The sequence below is a fragment of the Helianthus annuus genome, chromosome 16 (assembly GCF_002127325.2).
Source record: "Helianthus annuus cultivar XRQ/B chromosome 16, HanXRQr2.0-SUNRISE, whole genome shotgun sequence".
Classification (NCBI taxonomy): Eukaryota; Viridiplantae; Streptophyta; class Magnoliopsida; order Asterales; family Asteraceae; genus Helianthus; species Helianthus annuus.
In genome coordinates this window covers 150799684-150822988 of record NC_035448.2, presented here as the reverse complement: position 1 = coordinate 150822988, position 23305 = coordinate 150799684, and the positions used below count along the sequence as shown (strand labels likewise).

Here is a 23305-nt window from a genome sequence, read left to right as displayed (position 1 = left end):
AAGTATCCACTTTCTATAATGGATTGTTGCCACACACTAGGCAGACACTTGATTCTAGCTCCGGGGGACTTTTAGGTAATCGACGCCCACACGAAATATATAATCAAATTGAGGAAATTGCTCAAACCAATTTTCAATGGCACACCCCCCGGGGAAATAAGTCTATCGCCCCGGGCGCCCATAAGGTCGATGAAAGCACTTCTTTACAAGCCCAAATCGAGGCCCTTTCTTCAAAGATAAAAAAATTGGAAATGACAAAAACAGTCTCGGTTATGGCTTGTGAAGGGTGTGGTGGGTCACATGAAAATTGGAGTTGCATGAAAGAAACAGACGATCAACAAGAAATTGTAAACTACATTGATAATAGACCTAGGCCGTCGGGTCCCCCAACGGGAACTTACAACCAAGGATGGCGAAACCACCCAAACCTAGGTTGGAGGGAACCCGGCAATAGTAGTAACCAACAAACCCAACGAACAAACTTTCAGCAACCAGGAAATGAGTCACAAAATTTCACTCAACAACAAAGTGGACGAGAAAGGCTCGAAGATACTGTATCTCGCCTCGTCTCCGACACTGATAAGAAAAACTCGGAAAGGTTTCTACAATTAGAATCAAATTTTAGAAATCAACAAGCTAGTATTCAAAACATAGAAAAACAATTAAATCAAATAGCTCAAAATTTTTCCGAGAGGCCACAAGGCGCATTACCTAGCAATACCGAAACGAACCCAAAAGCGCAAGTTCACCTCATCACACTACGGAACCGCACCGTAGGGCCTGCAGAAGTGCTGCCACCAACGGAGGAAACAATACCCACACCTCTGCAGGAAAAGAACTCCCCTCCGTCACCAGAGCCTACCAAGGCTCCTCGAGTTCCATACCCCGGTAGGTTAATTCATCAAAAGACCAATGAGCAATTCGCGAAATTCGAAAGTCTGTTAAAACAATTGCATGTCAATATTCCTTTTATCGAAGTCCTAACCCAAATGCCCAAGTACTCTAAATTCATGAGGGATTTCCGTACGCATAAAAAGAAAATTGAAAGTTTGCAATTAGTCAATTTAGGCGAAGAATGCTATGCCCTCGTACTCAATAAACTTCCCCAAAAGAAAATCGATCCCGGAAGCTTCACGATCCCTTGCTCAATAGGGGAATCACCCGTTCGTAATGCCTTAGCCGACCTTGGGGCTAGCATTAACCTCATGCCCTCATCAATGTTCAAAAGACTCGGCTTAGGTACCACAAGCCCTACAAAAATGAGCATACAACTCGCCGATCGATCCGTCAAATTCCCACAAGGTGTCATCGAGAATGTCTTGGTAAAGGTAAGCAGATTCGTTTATCCAGCTGACTTTGTCATACTCGATATGGAGGAAGACACCGAGGTCCCTCTTATACTAGGGAGACCCTTCCTTGCCACCGCCCAAGCAGTGGTAGATATGAATGACGGAACACTCACCTTGAGGTACGGGGATGATGAAGTGAAGTTCGGGGTTGGGAAGAGAATTGAGGACGACGACCCGGTCAATTACATGAAGGTTATTGATTCGAGCTTGGATGCTGCTCTCCGACGGTGTAACATGGGACGCCAGACATCCCACTCAGAAAACATATAACCTCGCATTGGGTCTAGCCAAGGACCCTTATAAACGTGGCGCGCCACGGAGGCATTCCGCGGAACTATCCTTAGTTAGTTTAATCTTTTAGTTTTAATTTTCAGAATAAAACACACTCATGGTGGTAATGGATGAAAGAGGGAACAAGAAAAATGGACCCATGCACAAAGAACAGAGCAACCCGACACAAATCTCCGTCACAGAAGGCTCAACACGGGCCGTGCCCAACCAACACGGCCCCGTGCTGAGCCACCTGCAGAAAAACACCCAGTTCAGGTAACTGGACACGGGCCGTGTTCAGCGGACACGCCCCCGTGTCCAGGCTTCTGTCTTAACTCTTTAATTTCTGTTACTGGCACCTGACCACGGGGCCGTGCCCGGTCACCACGGGGCCGTGTCCAGGATACCAATAACATAAATCTTTGCTTTTTAACCCACTTTTACACATTCTAATCAACCGAAAATATTATTTTTGGGACACATTGAGGACAATGTGTAATTTAAGTGTGGGGGGGATGCTAAAACCTTGAATTTTGCAAATCCTAATTACAAGCCTTACACAAAACTCTATTGGAACCGCTAAACACCCCAAATTTTTTCAAAAACTTTTCGTTTTTTTTTTACTATTTGCTTGTCTTGGTTTAATTTGGGAATAACAAGTTCTAAAAAGGTTATATTTTTACAAATTTACAACCGATAGCGTCGTGATAACAAAGAACAAACATAAGGAAATTACTAAACGGCATAACAAGTCTAGTTAAAAATTCGATTATATATACTTGATCACATTAAAAACCCATTCCCACAAAAGTGAGTTTTGAGCCTTTATTGAGCATACAAATATACATCTTTAGACTAAATGCTCATTTTTATTTTCTTGTGTGAATAGCCGCTTGGTTCTTACAACTCTAGAACTTGCCACGACGATACATTCCCGGTCCTTACCAACTTAAACCCAATTAAGTAAGTGATGGAGGCATTAGGACTAACCATATTTTTCTTTCTACACCATTATTTTTCATTTTTTTTACCACCTACCCAAAATCCCCCTAGTTAGCCCCGTTGAGCCTAAACCTTTCATTTCATTACCCCAAAACCCTTTTTACCCACCAAAAAACCCTTTTTTATTTTTCACCCTTTATTTTAGTAACAAGCTCGGTTTTTCGTAAGCTCGCCATTTTATGTGACTTAAAAAAAAATTTGATGAAGTAAAAAACAAACAAAAGCCATATAAAAGCTTGTTTGTAGAAATACTTCAAAATAAAAAGTCACTAAAAACAAGGTGTGTCACGAAAACCGACGCTTTTTACGATTTTCGCCCTTTTACTAACCACTAACCCAACCACCCACCATTAACCCAAGCCTAACTCTTCACCCAAAAAAAAAAAAAGTCCTCTTGATATTTACAAAGGTAAAAAGTTAAAAAGGATGAGGATTGATTGCTTGGCAAGCCTATGGAAGGCGTAAGTTCCATGCCGCTCTCGAGTGATTCACTAAAAAAAAATTATTACACCTTCGGCCGAGTGTTGAGTGATCTCCCGTGAGGTATGTGAACTTGTATATAAATGGAATTTTAATAAGGCATGCTATGCCCGAATAAATAATTTATCTTATGAAACGTTCTAAATAAATCATAACGAATAGGATTGTAAATAAATAAAAATAAAACTTACAAAGATCTTGGATTCTCGACACTCTAGGACAAGCCAAAAACTTTCTCTTCTACCCATTCCATTTGGGAGTGTAAGCCACATTTAAAGAGTTTTGCTTGATGTGTGTAAAATGCAACATATAAATCACATCAATTAAGGCATAAAACTAACCTTTTTTAAGTACTAATGTTGGAAAAAGAGTGTTTTTGTCTTTCTTTTGTATTTTTAGGATGAAATGAGCTCAAATTCACAAAAGAAGCAAAAAGACAACTAATTCTAGCATAAATACAAGAAAAGGAATAAAAGTAGACTGCCCGGACCCTCAACGACATCCTCCAAGGCAAAGAAGAGAAAGCAGAAGTCTGAACACGCCCCGTGCTCAGCCAGCACGGGGCCGTGCCCAAGAAGCAGCATAAAAGACAAACTTATAGAAGCTTCTATTGCCCACCACGGGGCCGTGTCCAGCGGGCACGGGGGCGTGGTGAAAGTACAGCAGGCGCATTAATTGTAATTGCGAATTACAATTAATGAGGAGAGAGAGTGTCAGACGGGCACGGGGGCGTGTCCAGCGGACACGGGGCCGTGCCCAGCCTTCTGTTCAGCCTATAAATAGGAGTGCTTGGTTTCATTCCATCTCATCCCTTGGCACACCACCTCTCTCACACTCCATCCACCACCCACCACCACCATAACACCATCATCCACCACCATCATCCATTGTCCATCGTAGAGTGTGTGAGTCGTCTCGGGATTCAAAATTGATCGTAAGAGTTCTTGACAATCAAGGCCATGTTTGCCTAAGTCTCTTACATCACTTGGTGAAGACAAGTGTTTAGTATAATACTTTTTATTTTTAATCTTTTGCACTTTTTATTTGGTTTTGTATTAATGACTTTAATAACTAGTTACTTATGTTGAAGGTGATCTTTCCTTATCGTTTGTCCGTGGTGTCTTGGCATTATTTTACTGTCTATATAAAATAAAAGATTTTCACCATTCATATCTCCACGGTCTATATGGAGGTATGTTGGCTACCTGGTCGGGGGTTAAGGGAACGGTTTGGTAAGGGTCTTGGCCTTGTTCAGCGTTTAGAGGTCCTGCTTGGGACCTGGGTCAAATTTAGTAGGATCTCCTTCAATGCCCATAGGTATTGGATGGCGGGGATCCAAACTCTTTGACCCCCTCATAAGTTAACTACTATTAATACTATAACCCGGCTATTTAGGACTGTATCCCTGCTGACTCAGACTACTTAGCCGAGGGTAACGTCACCGCCGAAAGCGGGGCCTACCACAATTTGCATTAATAACTTAATTCATTATCTTTCAATAATCCAACCCTTTAGGATTGTATTGCTGACTCAAACTACTGGGTTGAGGGTAACGTCGCCTTCAAAAGAGGGGCCTACTACAATAACTAAGATAATCTCTTAAACAAGTGCAAAAGTGCGAAAATAATCAAAGGTTATACTAATACACGTGTCGGATCCAAGTGATTCATCTTGTCTATCTGTTTTTATTTTATTTTATTTTTCAGCATTTAGTTAGTTTTTATTTTCTTAGATTAAAACATTTTTTCTCACTTTTTGATTTGATTAAACGTTGAGGATAAACCGGTACTAAAAGCTCTTGTGTCCTTGGACGACCTCGGTATCTTACCAACACTATACTACGTCCACGATGGGTGCACTTGCCCATATGTGTGTTTAGTGTTAGTAAATATCGTGTTTTTATAAATTTAAAACTTGGCTAAAAGTGTAAAAAGGGCTTAAATATACATCTAAAATATATCGCACTACACACGCATCACCTAGGATGGTAGGAGAGAAGATCCCTTCAAATCTCTGTCCCTGGATGGTCCAAATGTGCAGGATTCTTGGCTGCATTTATAGAAAACGACAGCGTGCTGGACACGGCCCCGTGTGCAGGCAAGATTCTGACACAGTTTGTCCGTATTCTGACGTAAGGTCAGAAAGGAATCTTTTGGTGGACACGGGGGCGTGTTGGCTTGGCACGGCCCCGTGTCGAAAGGCTGATTATGAAGTTTGTCTATTTTCAAGGAACTAATCCTGATCGGGTGGTTCCTTACTGGATGGAACAACCCCAAAGTGTCTAAGATACCTTAATTGATCTAGATTAAGACGAGAACGCAAGAGGTTGTCGGTGAGGGTGATTCCTATGCTAAATGTAGGTGCACAAGTCCAACCCTTTCCCGGGCTCTCGTTAAAGAAGGTGTATGCCGAATCGCTCAGGTCTATGTATGCACCGAACGAAGTCTATGGGGAGTCCTTCACGGCACAATCGGCATAGGGACGACTATCGTCCAAGTCTTCGCTAGAGTCGAAGGTATTATCGGGAGCAGCGAGGTTGTCTGAATGCGACCCCAACACTTCTTCTTGGTAATCGTCTTGAGATGAATTAAGGAAATCCATCTTAAGTTCTTTTAACCAATTAAGAACTAGATCTTCTAGTTGAAATAGTTCATCAAGAAGCATTTCTCCTAGAATATCTGGTTGGGCGCCTTCGAGGGAGAGATAAGGATTATTTTTACTTTCGCCCCTTTTAAGGATACAGCAAACGATGGGTCTATATTGTGGGGCTTATAATTTAGAAAATAACATTCTAATTCTTTATGATTGCCTCCACATAATTGACACCACATACCATAAGAGTGCCGAAAGTAAAAATGATCATTATCACTCATTTTTGTGTCAGAAGTTACCAACCGTTGGGATCTTACGGTTCTGTTTTCAGTAACTGAATCTTGGGCACGGGGGCGTGTTGGGTGGGCACGGCCCCGTGTTCAGCTTACTGTCTGACTTAAAACAAGATTGCCAGTTCCAATGATTGGGCACGGGGGCGTGTTCAGCAGGCATGGCCCGTGCTGAGTTCTGCAGAAGCTGAAAAATTTAGAAAATCCTAAAAAAATAAAAAGAAAATAAAAAAATGATTAGGCCTTTAATCCTAACTTTCTTAAAATCCTTGTGTCCCCGGCAACGGCGCCAAAAACTTGATGTGTGCGAGGTGTTATATATATTAGGTATATATTTTAAGCCCTTTTTACACTTTTAGCCAAGTTTTAAATTTATAAAACACGATATTTACTAACACTAAACACACATATGGGCAAGTGCACCCATCGTGGACGTAGTATAGTGATGGTAAGATACCGAGGTCGTCCAAGGACACAAGAGCTTTTAGTACCGGTTTATCCTCAACGTCTAATCAAATCAAAATGTTAGAAAAAGATTTTAAACTAAGAAAATAAAACTAACTAAAATGCTGAAAAGTAAAATAAAAATAAAAACAGATAGACAAGATGAATCACTTGGATCCGACTCGTGTATAGTGTAACCTTTGATTATTTTCGCACTTTTGCACTTGTTTAAGAGATTATCTTAGTTATTGTAGTAGGCCCCTCTTTTGAAGGTGACGTTACCCTCAACCCAGTAGTTTGAGTCAGCAAGGATACAATCCTAAAGGGTCGGATTATTGAAAGATAATTAATTAAGTTATTAATGCATAATGTGGTAGGCCCCTCTTTTGAAGGTGACGTTACCCTCGGCTAAGTAGTCTGAGTCAGCAGGGATACAGTCCTAAGTAGCTGGGTTAAAGTTTTAATATTAGTTTAACTTATGAGGGGATCAAAGAGTTTGGACCCCCGCCATCCAATACCTTTGGGTATTGAAGGAGGTCCTACTAAATTTGACCCGGGTCCTTTGCAGGATCTATACACTGAACAATGGCAAGACTCTTACCAAACCGTTCCCTTAACCCCCGATCAGGTAGCCAACATACCTCCATATAGACCGTGGAGATATGAATGGTGAAAATCTTTTATTTTATATAGACAGTAAAATAATGCTAAGACACCACGGACAAACGATAAGGAAGAATCACCTTCAACATAAGATACTAGTAATTAAAGTCATTAATACAAAACCAATTAAAAAGTGCAAAAGATTAAAAATAAAAAGTATTACACTAAACACTTGTATTCACCAAGTGATGTAAGAGACTTACGCAAACATGGCCTTTGATTGTCAAGAACTTTTATGATCAATCTTGGATCCCGAGACGACTCACACACTCTATGATGGACAATGGATGATGGTGGTGGATGATGGTGTTGTGATGGTGGTGGGTGGTGGGTGAAGTGTGAGAGAGGTGGTGTGCCAAGGGATGAGTTGCAAGAGCTCCAAAACACTCCTATATAGGCTGAACAGAAGCTCGGGCACGGCCCAGTGTCCATCTGACACTCTCCCTCTTCATTAATTGTAATTCGCAATTACAATAAAAGCGCCTGCAGCAACCTGACCACGCCCCTGTGTCCACTGGGCACGGCCCCGTGGTGGGCAATAGAAGCTTCTATGGGTTTGTCTTTTCTGCTGCTTCTTGGGCACGGCCTCGTGCTCGCTGAGCACGGGGCGTGTTCAGTCCTCTGTTTTCTTTGTTTTGCTTGGGAAGATGCTGTCGGGGGGTCGGGCATATCACTTTTGTTCCATTTCTTGTATTTATGTTAGAGTTTGCTGTGTTTTTGCTTCTTTTGTTATATTGAGCTCATTTAATCCTGAAAATACAAAAGGAAGACAAAAGCACACTTTTTCCAACATTAGTACTAAAAAAAGGGTTAGTTTTAAGCCACAATTGATGTAATTTATATGTTGCATTTTGTGCACATCAACGTGACTCAATGATTGCTTGTTTGTTATGTTAACACGTGGATTGCTGTCTACCTGCCTTAGCAACGATAGTACTATAGTTTGGACTCAGCACCTGTTCATTCAGGGATTGTTAAGGGCAATTAATCACATGGTTCACAGTGGTGAATATGTATTACGAACCGCCTTGCGCTGTCAACCCGCAGTCATTGGTATTGATAGGATCAAGTCGATAACTTACGTGTTTCATTTCACACGTTGTACGTGCTGGTTATGCGTAAACGATTTCGAACTCTATTATATCTATTAAACTTGTATGCTCACATTTACACTATGTGTATTGACTTTTACTTTAACGTATGTGACAGGTGCTTAAGATGTTAAAATGCTTGGCTTGTTGTGAAATCGAGGCTAGGAAAGAGTCTAGAAACAAAGACAATTTATGTTATTTAAATTCTGAGTTGTCGAAACAGAACGATTTGTCTTGATTTTGTCTGTAATAACTATGCTACTTATTATGTCATGGTATGGGACGTGATGCTTTAAATGATTGGTAATCGTAGTTTTTATGGAAACTTCTGGACAATCTGTTTCGCTCAGTGCCACGCCCCGATGTTTCCCCCATCGGTTGGGGTGTGACAAGGAACGCCTCGTCGACCTTACTACGCGTGTATGATGATCAGCGAAGAAACCGTTGAATATTAAACGATAACGGCTCGAAACCGAATGAAATACTGACAACGCCGACAAATACGAAAATTTTACGACATATTTAGCCTCGAAATTAAATTTTAATATCTGTATTCGAAATCATATCGAAAAACGGATTGAAAACAATCCACGACGAATTTTACACGTTATAGCGTAACCGATAAAATACGTGTCTAATAATGATATACGATACTATTTTACGTATCTGTGACCCTAAAATTTTATTTTTTCGACGTTACATGAAATTCGGGTTTTGAAAACGAGTTCGTAGGAGTAAACGGGCCACTCAAAACACGCGATATTGGGCTTGTGGGCGTTGGGCCCAAGCCCAAAGACCATTATCTAAACGTACCTATATAATAGAAGTTAACCCTAACACCCCCTTCATTTTTCAGCCGATAACCCCTCTAATCTCCGTCTCAAATACCTCTGCTTTCTTCTCTTTGAGAAACCCTAAACAATTTACTTCAAATCACAACCAAACCCACATCTTCTTTGAAATCTCACACATAAGACTGCCTCCAATGCTTCAAGTGAAGGGGGTGCATTTGGTGACATGGAGGCTGCATGTGGGAAGGATGCAATTGAGTGCGTGATGAAGGGGAAGTCTTGTAGGTGATGAAGTGCAACCAAGTGCAGAGAGAGAAGGTGGGCCCATTCAATTTTAAGCTTAAAAAAAAGAAAAATAGAGGAGAGAGGGTGCATGTGGGAAGGATGGGTTAGGGTTAAAAAGAGGAGAGAGAGTGCATTTGTTAAGAATGAGTAAAAAGCTGATGTGGCAGTGATGACTAGGATGCATGTAGTAAATGTAGGCCGATGCATTGGAGACAGTCTAACACAACTAAATAACTCCTACATCCCGATCTCCCTCCCTCTCTATGACGGACCGGCGCCGGAGCCGACTAACCAGCGGCCGGCGATGGAAGTTTCCAGCAGACGACCCCCCCTCCTCCCTTTGACGGATGAATGGCCGACCACCATCTGTTGGGTGGCGGCGGACAGCAACGAACACAAGAACCACCACAGCCGGTGGCGCTGTGGTGGTTGACATCCGACCGAGATGGTAGAAAGGAGAGAAAGAAAGGACGGCGAGAGTGGGAGCGGCGCCGCCGCTTACGGTGGCGGAAGGGGTGACGACGGTGGTGTGATGGTCCGAGGAGTCTCACGGTAACCCCCCCTCCTTTTTTTACTTCTTCTTTGATTGATGTCCGGTGATGATGACCGGTGTCGGTGGCGGTTCACGGCAACGGAGGGTGGACATCAGGTCAGTTTCAGACGTGGGTTCATTTTTTTAGTGATATTGTTTCCTGACAAGTTCTCTCCGGCTGGTGTTGATGATGATCGGCGGACCGGCGGCTGTGGTTCGACCGGTTCTGGTTCAGGTCACATCTTGGCTCAGGTTAGATTGTTTCGGCCCGGGTAACCTGTGGATGTTTCGGGTTAGCTCGGGTGCTCGTCTCGGGTCAACAGTGGTTTCGGGTCAGTTGGTGTGCGGGTCAGATTGAGGAATATTCGAGTCAGATTTCTTCAAGTGTTTTGGTCTCGGCACGGGTTCAGACACCAGGTTCGGGTTTCTTGCGGATTGAGTGTGAGAAATGATGTTTTGGGTTGGGTGTTCATGGAAGGCTCGGGCCACGGGTTAGCTTGAGGTCAGATTCGGGTTTAGTTGACTCGGTCACACCGAGTCAACTCGGTCAAACCGAGTCAACTCGGTCAAGTTCAATCAACAGCGAGACAACTCAGTCAATGGCGGTCAATGGAAGTCAACTCAGTCGACGCTAAGACCCGGTAAAGTTTTAACGACGCGTTAAAACTCTCGTATATATATGTTACACTAGATTTTAGATTTATAAGTTATACGCGACCGATCTCGACCCACCTTGACTAGATATTAGTTACGTTTTGATACGTTTGACGAAAACTTATTATATGTTGATTTGTTCGATTGAATGATTGTTGAGTTTTTGACAAAATAACGACAGCTTGTGTTGTCGGGGTTATTCCAAAAACAGAGGAAACTCTGTCCGATTTTCATGAAAATCTGAAAAACGACACGCGATTTTATAAAATAAATATGAAAGTTGTTTATTTTTGGCGACGTTTTACAAATTGCAAAACAAAGTGTAACGTTCCGACAAACTTGATTTACAAGTTAACGAAGACTCGAAAACTTTTATAAAATAGATATAATCATTTATATTTATTTCGAACGTCCAAAACTCGGAAGTTTTTATAAAATAGATATCATTGTGTATATTTATTTCAAACGTCGTTATACGTACAACTTTTATAAAATGAATATAATTGTTATATTTATTTGAGACACCGTTGATTCGTACACTTTTATAAAAATAAATATAATAATTTATATTTATTTCAAACTTCTAATCGAAGTACGACACATTTCCGTAAGATTTTAATAACAATATTTTTAATTCAATAACAACGAGCTCATGTAATTATATGCATATACAATTATTTACTTCCATCCTACGAAAACTACAACGGTATATTACCGCATCACATACGACATTTCGAATACCCACCATTTCATCTACGCTTTTTATTCACGATGACTAACACAAATTCGTAAGTATATTTGAATATATACATATATATATATATATATCCTAAATCATTCGGAAACTAAGTTGTTTTCGAGGCTTAGCGTTTATCCCGATTAAATGGGATAAAATAACCTTAGAATGTTTATTTCAAAATCAAAATGATAACACCTTCGTAGAGTCGTTTCATTTACGACTCGGTAGAGCTCGGACACGTAGTTTAACTACGTCATTAAACTAGAAACTGATAAGTTATTTGCTGTTAGGAATACTATAGACGCACGCTAGCTACTTCACATTCTTGGAACGACACTACGGAATCACACTAAGCTAGCTTTGCACAGGAATATCCAGGTGAGTTCATAACCCCCACTTTCTCTAGTTTTACATTTTCACCAATGTTTTCGGGGGTGGAAAGAAATGCAACTTTTGCAAAAATAAACAACTTTTCGATGAACGAAAACTCATATTTCTAAATCGTGTTGCGAATGGATTTCAAGGAATTTAAATGGTTTACGAACGATTTAGAATAAACATACCGGTTATACAAAACACACGCGTATTTACGAAACGTGCATGATTTTCATGACTAGAGACGGGAATGTCCTAGTTACAATAACGGGACTAGGTAGGTCCTGCGTACGCAAAACGAGACAACCCAGTGGGTTCATGTCCCCCTTTTCTTTTAAACGTTTTCAGTTTTATAACCCTCGAGGGGAATACATGTTACTTTGGTATGGTTAAGCTACGGAATGAATTAGTAAATCACGTGCGAATAGGCTGATACTTAAAGCACCATTAATCTTGTTTAAGACCACGAAACAAAGGGGGTAGATCTATGGGGTACAGGGCGAGGCCCACTCATAGGTCCTTGTGGGGCCACATGGAGTTTCCTTTATTACCCTCGCCGGGTGGACCGGTACTAAATCACTTACGGGTTGGTGGCTTCCTATGTCGACACACATATTAATGTCCTAGCTACACATTAATGATCAGCATGTTCGTTGACGCTTTACATCCCCGATTTCGATACCTAAAGTTTCAAATGTCTTTAAGATTCATTTGACACAAACTCACATTGGATTTACAAACTTTGGTAACGTTTTCAACTTATGTACAAGTAAGAAGATGAGTTGGTCCTGCTTACAAAGACTCTCGTGGGCTAGACTCACAACTTTCATATATCATGCCAAGAAAATGATTTTACTATATTTCTTGACAACTTTAAAACCGGTTATAAAAAAAAGATTTGTTTTAAATCTTTTTCAAAACAAACTATGAACTCGTTCAACTTTATGTTGATTTTTCGCATGTTCTTTCTCAGGTCACAATTTCAAACTATGGAACGGTTGGAATAGGAGAACCCATGGGGATTCGAGTACTTAGCAGGCGTTCAACTGTTTAGAAGTCTTAGCTCAAATACTTCCGCTATGCAATGAAGATACCGGTCTAGTCACTCCAGCTCTGATATTTCGGGGTGTGACAATATATTTCTTTGCACTTCCCCTTGTTCCTTCGTCTAAAACTTGAGCTTACTTCGACACCTAGCAAATTATATAACTGTAAGTACATCGTCATCGAACTGCAAGATGTCGAACGTTTGCATGACGACGTGCATGAATTGAGAATTAAGAAGATTGAGATCATAAGCCTAGACAGCAATGTAAGGTAGTTGTGGAGATTGAGCGGCTTCTGAGTCACTAGAGGTATTCGCTACAATTATATCATGTTTATGAGGGTGTTGCGTGGTTTCTTAGTCGCTTGATCTCAGTGTGATTAAAATGGAACTTGGAATTGGGGGTTAAGAGTGTTTGTGTGTGTGAGATGTGTAATATAAATGTGTGTATATATAGTGGATAGGTTGTTTTGAAAAGGTAATTATTTTAATATTTAAAACATAGCCTTTTGAAAGTTTTTTTATCCTCAACGGTCCAAAGGGACCCACCCAACACTTTCTCTCCTCATCTACGCTGAAGCAGACCACCCTCCTCCAAACCATCCTATTCATCGCCACACATCGCTCCGGTCCACTTTTGGCCTCTTTCGGATTTCGGACGTCCTCCAACAAACTCAGCGTTAGAGTTGTTCTTAGTTCTATTCTTTAGTTAATTGATCATGCATAATTCAGTTTTAAACAAAATATAGAATATTAACACATGTGGAGTATAAAGTTTGAGGGAATTAGTTTTGGGGGAAAAGATCAAATAGGAAGTTAATTTTCGCTAGGAATGATAGGAAGCCATAGGATTATGACATGTGGCAAATTTTAAAATAAAGAGAAAGGGTATTTTAGTCAATCCAACTCCTTCTTCTTCCTTTTTTAAAACCCAGTAACTTCAAAACCCACCATCTTCAACTATTTCTTCACTTTCTATCTCAATAATCACTACATTATAGCGCGATTTTCATCACCAATCAATTATTCAAAACCCGATCAACGTGTTCTTCAGCTTTTTTTTTTGATGAAAACCCAGTTTAATTTCATAAAAAAATCTCGTTTTTTCCGGTGATTTTGGAGATAATCACTCGATTCGTTCGATTCGAGCGTTGATAAGTGTTTTTATCATTCAAATTTCGTCAATTGATGAAGAAATCGGCTTCGATCCATGTAAGAAATTCTTTAATTTCATTTTCACGATCTGGGTTTTTGATTTAGTCATTGTGTTTTACGATCTTTGCCGGGGTCCGGGGGCGACAGCCCCTGGTAGCGGGGTCCCAGGGGCGGCAGCCCCTGGGGGGTCCAAGGGGCAGAGCCCCTGGCTGGGGTTGATTTCGAAGACAGTAATTTTCCAGAAATTGGCTCATTTCGAAAAATTAATTTTCTAGAAATTGGCTCATTTTGATTAAATTGCTGTACTAAAAACGCATCAGGAAAATTAATTTTCCAGAAATTGGCTCAATTTCGAAGACAGTAATTCGTAGACAATTCAGACAGTTCACAGTGACAGACAGATTTATGTGTCCATTGCGTTTTAGAAATAAGAGAGTTTTATGTGGTTTCTGGCTATTGCGTTTTAGAAAAAAACACATTTTTAAGTGTTTTAGTCATTGCGTTTTAGGTAAAACACATTTTTTAGGTGTTTTCAGTCCACTGCGTTTTAGAATGAGTCATTTTTAAGTGTTTTCTGGCCATTGTGTTTTACATATAAGACATTTCTTTGTGTTTTTGGTGCATTTCGTTTTAAGTAAAACATTTTTTTATGTGTTTTCAGTCCATTGCGTTTTAGAAAACAGACATTTTAAGTGTTTTCTGGCCATTGCGTTTTACAAATAAGACATTTCTTTGTGTTTTTGGTGCATTGCGTTTTAGGTAAAACACATTTTTATGTGTTTTCTGGCCATTGCGTTTTACAAATAAGACATTTCTATGTGTTTCTGGCCATTGCGTTTTACAAATAAGTCATTTCTTTGTGTTTTTTGTGCATTGCGTTTTAGAAAAATGTCATTTTTTTAGGTTTTTTTTTCATTGCGTTTTACGTAACTGGTGGTTTTTCTATTGCGTTTTACGCAACTGGGTTTTAAATTTTTTTTTTAAATATAGCAATAGTATACTCGTTTTAAAGATAAAAAAAACGCTCGTTTTTTTGGTGCAATTTTTATAAAAAAAAATAATGTCGTATGAAAGAGTTATTAACGTTTAAAAAATAGGGAGGAATTGGAGGAGAGAGAAACTATTGACTTGGATTGACTAGAATGCCCTTGAACAAACTCACGCGCCTCTTTTCTTCCTTTCAATTTCCCTGATTTAATCTTAGCTCTTGATTAACTTAATGGATGGTCAAGATCACTTCCTAGCCTTCCTAGCCAAATAAACTTCCTATTGTATCTCCACCCTTGTTTTGGAAAGAAAATTTATAAGAAAGTTAAAATATGCTACTTTTAGTCTTTTACTATGTCATGTGTTTCTCTCCAACCAATTAGGTTTTTAAAGTAAACTTCATTAAACACATCCTTGGCCCAAATGGGCAAGAGGCCAAACAATATACAAATCTCGACACAAACGGGAAAGAGACTAAAATTACAACATATACAAAGGAGAATTACACATATCCTTCCACCTAATTACTGTTGTCGTCCCTGAGGTTTGTCAAAAATAAGAGTTTCAGTCCATTAGTTTAAAAATTGCGATTTCAGTCCATTAGTTTCGTTTTCGTAACCATTTCAGTCCACTAACTTAACTCCCATCCATTTATTTTGTTAACTTTGGGTGAAATTACCAAATTACCCCTATGGTTAAATTTAAAAAAAGGCTAGACACAGGTTTCGAACCTGTGACCTTTGCTTTGAAAGGTAACTGTTAAACCAATATGCGATGTATTAAGATTGTGAATGAATTCAATTTGTTTTTCTTATAACATAGCTTACTCATCATCTTCTTCCCTAAACCTATTCATCATCTTCCACAAACCTTTCATTCACCACCATTAACAACCCACCACACAACAACCGACAAGTTCCTCATGGGTTCGATACCGGTATTTGAGGGTAAAAACGGGTAAATACCGGTACCGAACCGATACCGAAAATGTCAAACCATTTGCTCATCCTTAAATGCAGGTGTTGTAAACTTGTAATTATGTTTCAGTTATTTCCAAGATATAAACCATTTTCATACCACATTTAAGCAAATCAACACCTACCACTGAAACACACCCACATACACAAAAAAATAATAATAAAAAAAGAAAAAATTTATAAAACTACCAGCAAGATCCCAAGGTTCTGATTTGTAAACATCAACTTCTGAAACAGCTTCAAACCGAAACGGTTTCCGACAAACCTTGCGCCTCAAGTAATACCTCACAAGTTCCTCATCGGTCGGGTGAAACCGGAAACCAGGTGCAAGTGACGTCGGTGCCGGCGATGATGACCTTGCCGGCGGTGGCGCCACTGTCATCAACTCAATATGACTCATTTTGTCTTTGTTTTTTTTTCTTTCTTTGTGGGTATCACTCTTTTTGATGAAATAAGGATTGTAGTTGAAGCAAGTGAGCTACATGATGAGAGAGAAAGAGGATATGGATTGTATTGTTACATTGTGATTTAGGTTAGGGCTTGTGTAAGTTGCAGAGGTTGAAGGTGGTGAAATGGCAATTAGCCTGCAATTACCAAAATGAAAACAATATGATGTAAATCACAAACTTGATACATGGCTAAATGGTTGAGTGGTTGTTTTCAAAATCAAAGGTCATGGGTTCGAATCCTGTACTGCATTTTTTATTTACAATTTGTTAAGTTAGCAGGGGTAATTTGGTCATTTCACCCAAAGTTAACAAAATAAATGGATGGAGTTAAGTTAGTGGACTGAAATGGTTACGAAAATAAAACTAATGGACTGAAATCGCAATTTTTAAACTAATGGACTGAAACCGTTATTTTTGACAAACCTCAGGGACGAAAACAGTAATTAACTCATTTTTAAAAGAAGACCTATTTTTGAGCCAAACATAACCTCTAGACTTAACCTCACTTACTACATTCTGCAGGCTACATTTTTTTTGTTATGAAACATAGCCTCATTTCTCCCTTTCCAAATACACCAAACCATGATTATAATCAGACCATGAGTAATCCTTTTCGCTTTCTTTCCCATCCGTGAATAGCCGTGCATATCCATTAGATTTTAACCGCGAACACGAACGAATGAGGGATTTTACACCATGAGCTAAAACTAACCCAAACTCTATTTGCCAATATACAAGCCGGGAATAAATGTTCCGCCGATTCCTCACTTTCATCGCACATCAAGCATAGAACCGAAGGAATGTTCACGTTTCTCCTCCTCAAATTCACTCGAGTTGCTATTCTGTCAAGGTTGGCTCTCCAAGCTATAATGTTGCATTTAAGCGGAACCCACTTACACCATTTAAAATCCCTACCTGTTCTACCTCCTTTATCAGCCTCCATCAACATTTTGACATATTTAACCGAAAAAATCCCTGCGTCATCTCACGTCCATTTCTATTTGTCCATAGTGTTTGACAACCACGCCTCCACTAAGTGTGATTAAAATGGAACCATTTTAATCCCCTACCTGACACTCCTACCATTCAAACCACTCTGCCTCTGTCTCTCTGGGTCTCTTTGCCACTTCCAAGCACCTCCAAACATCCCCTCCTCCCTATAGATCGACACTCCTACCATTCAAACCACTCTGCCTCTTTCTCGTCTCTGGGTCTCTTTGCCACTTCCAAGCACCTCCAAACATCCCCTCCTCCTTATAGATCCTCTCCACTATTTTACACGTCTTTTCCGTCCCCAATCAATCTGTTACTTCATTACTATTATTAACAATTTTGAAACTTTTTTTGTTCGCAACAATTTTAAAGAAATTACCTAACAAGAAAGCCTATTTACTGACCGTAAAGCTAGATTACAACTGCTAAATATCATTGAGAACTACCTAATTACGTTTCGTCTAAAGTTACCTACCCAAGCACTGTGTAACGGCGGACTGTTTAATGAACAATCAATCAAGTATAAAATTGCCAAATTGAACACTTATGCATATAATATTAACCATAAGTTCGTAACAAATAGCCATATTGGATGATTATAAAAGTGTAATAGATAGTCCACTCTAGTTTTGATCCTTTGGATATGGGATCCCTGCGTAGAAGCGTATGAATTAAGAACTAATTGTGTATTCAACATGCCCCTATGTATTGGGGAGTTATAATATGCTCCATCGAGAGAACTATACACATACTTTTGCATTCTTTTAACATATTTATTTTATAAATATCAAGCAGTTTTATAATGGTTTAATCATTAACCAGGGTCTAACAAATCCCGCGCTTCGTGGCGGACATCGATTTTTCCGCATTCCTTAGCACGATGCGGCACTAATTCGTTTGGCATCGTTTCGGTTCGTTATGTGTAGGAAATTCAACTACGCATCCCTCCTCCGGGCGATGCAACGGTGATTTGCTTAGTATCTTCTTGGTTTGTTACGCATAAAAACGGTGATTTGTTACGCATAAAAACGGTGATTTGTTAACTTTGCATCCCTCATCCGGGGGGTTAGGTTTTTTTAGGCTTTTGGGGGTGGGGGGTGGGGGGGGGGGGGTTAGGTTTTTTGGTGGTGAGGGGTGCGAGTTTAGGTTTTTGGGTGGTGGTGGGGTGGGGTGAGGGTGGGTGTTTAGGTTTTGGGTGGTGATGTAGTGGGTTTAATTTTAGGTTATTGGACACTTGTCACTCTATAAATCCTTCTTACACTTCTTACAATTAGGAGCCTTTGTAGAATAACTTAACCCTGTTTTTGTTTGTTACGGGGTTGTACAATTTATTACTTCTTACAATTAGGAGCCTTTGTAGAATAACTTAACCATGTTTTTGTTTGTTACGGGGTTGTGCAATTTATTACCCTAGGTTTTGAAGACAAATTTACATCAAAAGCAATTCATAGGTTTTGAAGACAAATTTACATCAAAAACAATTCATATTATTTTAACTACTAATTTATTATATTGGAAAACTGGAAATAAATAACCAAGTCAGTTATTAGTCGATAATAATCCGAACTGTTCAATTTTTTTTGTAAAATAGCCCGCCGTTAAAATAGCTTAACGGAGTTAAGTTTTTTTCGAATTACAAACCGATGTTTTAGAGGTTTTGATCGGAACGAGAATACAAGTCGATTTATTTAAAGCTTACCTCGAAATTGTGCTTGAAATGGCTTGATTTTTGTTAATTGGAATTTAAACACCCGAATTGAAGCACCGTTTTCGTGGGTTGAGGACAATATTTTGAGATAAGTTTTACATCAATCGACTCGTATCCTCGTTCCGATCAAAAGCCCTAAAACATCGGTTTGTGATTCGGAAAAAAAAAAAAACTTAACTCCGTTAAGCTATTTTAACAGTGGACTATTTTACAGAAAAAATTGACCAGTTCGGATTATTATCGGCTAATAACTGACTTAGGATTATTATCGGTCAAGTTGAGAAAATTGGGATTATTTATTTCCAGTTTGCCTTTATTATTTAATTAGATATCTATAAACAATTCATATTTTTATAAGATGGGCTTTCGAGGAGAAGCATGGGTCCGATTCATGGGAATGTTTGCCTCAAGATGGAAAAGAATATGTCATTGTCAAGTTCGCTTTAACAAAACATCCAAAATAAATCCAAATCGGTGTCTCGTGGTGGAAGTGTTCTCACTCACACCCTCACATGAGTAATAAAAAAGTATCATCTTTACAAAACATGGGAAATCTTTGCAAACGAGTCGAGTGGACCCTGAGCTCAAGCTCAATTAATTTTTGAAAGCTTGAGTTCGCATCTGTTCAAACTTTGTATCTAAAGCTCGAGCCGGCTTGTGTGTAGTTTTTCAAGCTCGAACTGGATAAGTGATGCTCGGGCTCGAGCTCGTTTACTAAACAAGCTTATTTCGAGCGGAGCTTGATCAAGTAGCTGGTGAGTAGCTCGACTCGTTTGCACCTATAACTCAACACATGTTTTATATTGGCTTTTGCAAGTTTTTAAAGTTGTAAATAGAAACTTGGTTTTCACATTTTGTTTCAAGGAAAACTTTAAAGTCTTGAACAGAACGCATATCTATATAATAAATTGTCTCCAACTTTTGCACTTACTGTTCTCAAAGATCTCATCTTCAATCAATACTCAAGACACTTTCAATCCTCTAACTCAATTTCCAAAATAATGTTTCACAGCATCCCTTAAATCTTCAAACTCATGACATTTTGTGAAAAATCCACTCATTAGTTTCTTCAATTCCTCATCTCCAAGATCATCAGTAAAAGGACTAATCGGAATCCCATTTTCGGGCTGCAAACTGTAAGATTTCGGTTTATCGTCAACAATCACCCCCTTCTTCAGATCCCGCCCTAAACATGACAAATCCTTAACACGCCTCCCGTTGATTTCCTTACACGAATCCCGATATAATCTATGCGAAATCAACCCATCTCGATCCAATATATCCAACACCGTAGACGCGTACTCCTCATTCCCTGCGGTAAAAACCACAATTTCAAAATCACTTTCGCTTAAAAACCGAAGAAACTCATCGACAAACGGACGTTTCAAAACATAACGCTCATCTCCTTTGCAACCTAACAACGGCTTCGCTACAAAATCATAGTTTCTTGAACCGATTAATCTGGATGCAGGAATCGAGTGAATTAGGGTTTTGTCGAGGTCCAGAAAGACAGTTTTTTTATTCGGGGAACTCAACGGCGGGAGGAGTGATCTGGGGACGCTAGCAATGTGTTTTTTGACGGATGATTTGCTCTTCGTGGTAGCAATATTGTGGTTTGCTCCGGTAAGAACCGTGCATGGGAGGTTTGAAACGTGTTCCTTTGTTATAACATTCGGGTTTCGCTTTGGTTCCGCCATTGATTCCTTCTTCTTCCTTCTGTTGTATGTAATGCGTGAAAACATGGCTGTTATTATCCCTTGAGTATGATTAAACCCAACTGTTTACCACAGTCTGTCCTTTGAATGTTCAACCGTAGCTCTCTCCTTAGCGCAACAAGTTTTAATCAATCAAAGTCCTTTGTGGATCATTCTTGCTGGACTCACACGACTTTGATCGAACACCCAGAGCTCAGAAAAGAGATGAAAGCAAAACTAGATCATGTGATTAATTGGATAGTTAGGTTTACAATATATCATATGATATATATTACCCTAACAAACTTAGCCCGTTAAACGAGGATGAATAAAACTATCGGATAAAACCAAAACTTGTTCCTGTGATTAAGTCAAGGGTTACACTCGCGCTCCCGGTGAGTGGCATACAATTTTTTTTTTAAATTAAATGAAAAACAAGATACAATGGTAACAATAATGTTAATGACAAGAATTTGGTTGGTATTAGTTTTATTTATTCAATACCAGAACACTGGTAATGTTCCTACCAAAATTTCCTACGTATTTCTTACGAACGAAAATGCCGATGAACAAGAAAGGGTCTTAGTTTTGTTACCGACACTCAGTATAGCAACAGAAAAATAAAGTCACCCGAAAGGATTTGGACACGTGGTTTAAGTCGAATTGAATGAAAACGATAAAAACGAATTTAGTAACATGTTGTGCTGGGGGATATAGATCCGGTGGAAAACTGAGCTAAGCCAATTCAGCTCAGTTAAAAAGCGAGTCTAGCTCAGTTCGGTTCATAGCTCGTTCGTGAGCTCGGCTCAATTTAGTTTAGCTGAGACTATTTTACTTTTGATACACATATATCTATATACATATTATAGAAAAGTGGTTAATATTTGTATGTGTTTAGGACTATAGTTGGATATTATGCCATTTTTGTGGGTTTATTAACATCCCAATGAATTTATATTGTATTATTTTAAACCTTGAATCTTCTTTTGTATTTGCTTGAGCATGATTTTCGCTTCAAATGTATTAAGTTTAATTTGAGAGCTTTGTTTTAAATATTCTTTTAAATTCAAGCTCGATTTGTAATTTTCTTTTAGACTACTCAATAATATATTATTGAGTTTTGAAAGTTATTATAAAATTTTTCTTTTTAAATTCGAGCATAACTAAGTTGAGTGATCTCGCTTCAAAACCAAGCCGAGCTCGGGCTTATATTTTCGGCTCGGTTAATCGAGCCGAGCTTGAGATTGCTCTGCCTCGGCTGGGCTAGGCTCATGAACTAACCTAGCGTCCCATTGAGCGGTGTTACACGACCCTTAGTGCCAGAAAGTTGCCACCTCACCGGGTTGTGATGGAGACACGAGGGGCGTGTTTGATCATGCACGACCCCGTGTCTTGAATTCTCTTCTTGTCTTTTCTACTGAGGGATACACGTGGTTGTGTCACACTGTTATTTTCATGTAAAAACTTGATTTTCAATGTTGGAGTTCTTAGTTTGTCATTTTATGGTTTGTTTGTGCCTGAAAAACAAAAGTAAACAAATAAATAACTAATTTGCCAACTTTATACAAGAGAATGACTAAAATTGTAAGGCCCCAACCTCTAGTTAAGTACTTATGAGTGAGAATGATGTTGATGCAGATTTTGTGTCTGATGCTTGTCGAATAGATTAGATTTATTTTATGCTGAATATGTAATAGTTAGTTGAAGAAGCACTGGATAAATGACCGGAATCAAATTATCCAGGGGTTTAGGTTCCGCATAAAATGGTGGTTTTCTCTCGTTTGATTCAAAGGGATGGATCTTCTTCTTCGATGAATACTGCAAAACAGAACACCGTTAGCCTCGTCACGGGGAAAAGGGAGGTTCTCTCCGTGACCCGACTCCGGTGTGAGAATAAGTATGTGTTTATGAAGAAGAAGAAGAAGAAGAAGAAGTATTGATGAAGTGAGTGTAACTTGAAGTTCATACCTGAATTATTCTCATATTTATAGCCGGGAGTTTGAGTGGGAAAACCAGTTATTGAAATGTTAACGGAAGATACTAACTCCGTAAGCGGTTATTTCTTCCCCGTTAATCTTCTTGATCTAACGTGAAAGCACACGGATCGCCATTCAGAACAACGGCTAGGGAGTTGCCACGTGGAAAGTGGGCAAGTGGAGGTTTCTTTTCAATTCCATGCCATCATCGTGACTTCTAAGGAGCACGGGGTGATGACACGTGGCCCAGACAGTTATAACCGTCTGGTGGTGCACGATTGAGCCTTCTAGAAGATTATTGCCATAATCCGGTGTGACTCCTTATCGTGTGGTATCAGTTTAGTAAATAATATCCAAGTTTGGGTATTAAGCGGGAGCATTTGCTGGGATTTTCGTCCCTTTGTTATCGAGAATTGACGCAAGGACTTATGATTTTCCTTTTAGCACGCAGGTGTTGTCTGTTGTCTTTCTTCTAAACTCTTAGTAGGACCAGTGCGCGGCCGCGCAACGTCTAAAGAGGGTTAAAAGACGAGGTTGTGGTATGGTCCCAAGTGCTTGATATGAGGTTTTTGGGACCTTACCCCTTCAAGTCCCCCCAGTCTAGTGTTGCTCTTATGCAAATAAGTGGAGCACTGGACTATAGGAGAGAAATGTTTGTAGGCTTTTAGGCGCGAAAGTGGGGAATCTTCTATGAGAAGATACACTTTGCTCATTATGCTGATTTTTGAAAATCATTGACTTTGGGTGTGAAAGGTACAGTAATG

The 23305-nt window shown here is 39.5% G+C and overlaps 1 protein-coding gene across 1 annotated transcript; it reads right to left on the bottom strand.

The window, feature by feature from the left end:
* Window positions 1–19857: 19857 nt before the first annotated feature.
* LOC110919879 (probable C-terminal domain small phosphatase) lies at window positions 19858–20797 on the bottom strand. Its single transcript, XM_022164127.1, has one exon. The coding sequence runs from the start codon at window positions 20611–20613 to the stop codon at window positions 19858–19860; it is 756 nt and encodes a 251-aa protein (XP_022019819.1). The 5' UTR covers window positions 20614–20797.
* Between the last annotated feature and the right edge of the window lie 2508 nt (window positions 20798–23305).

What these genes read in the sequence shown, in the direction of transcription:
- LOC110919879 (XM_022164127.1), bottom strand. Translation starts at nt 20,613, where the DNA reads ATGTTTTCACGCATTACATACAACAGAAGGAAGAAGAAGGAATCAATG.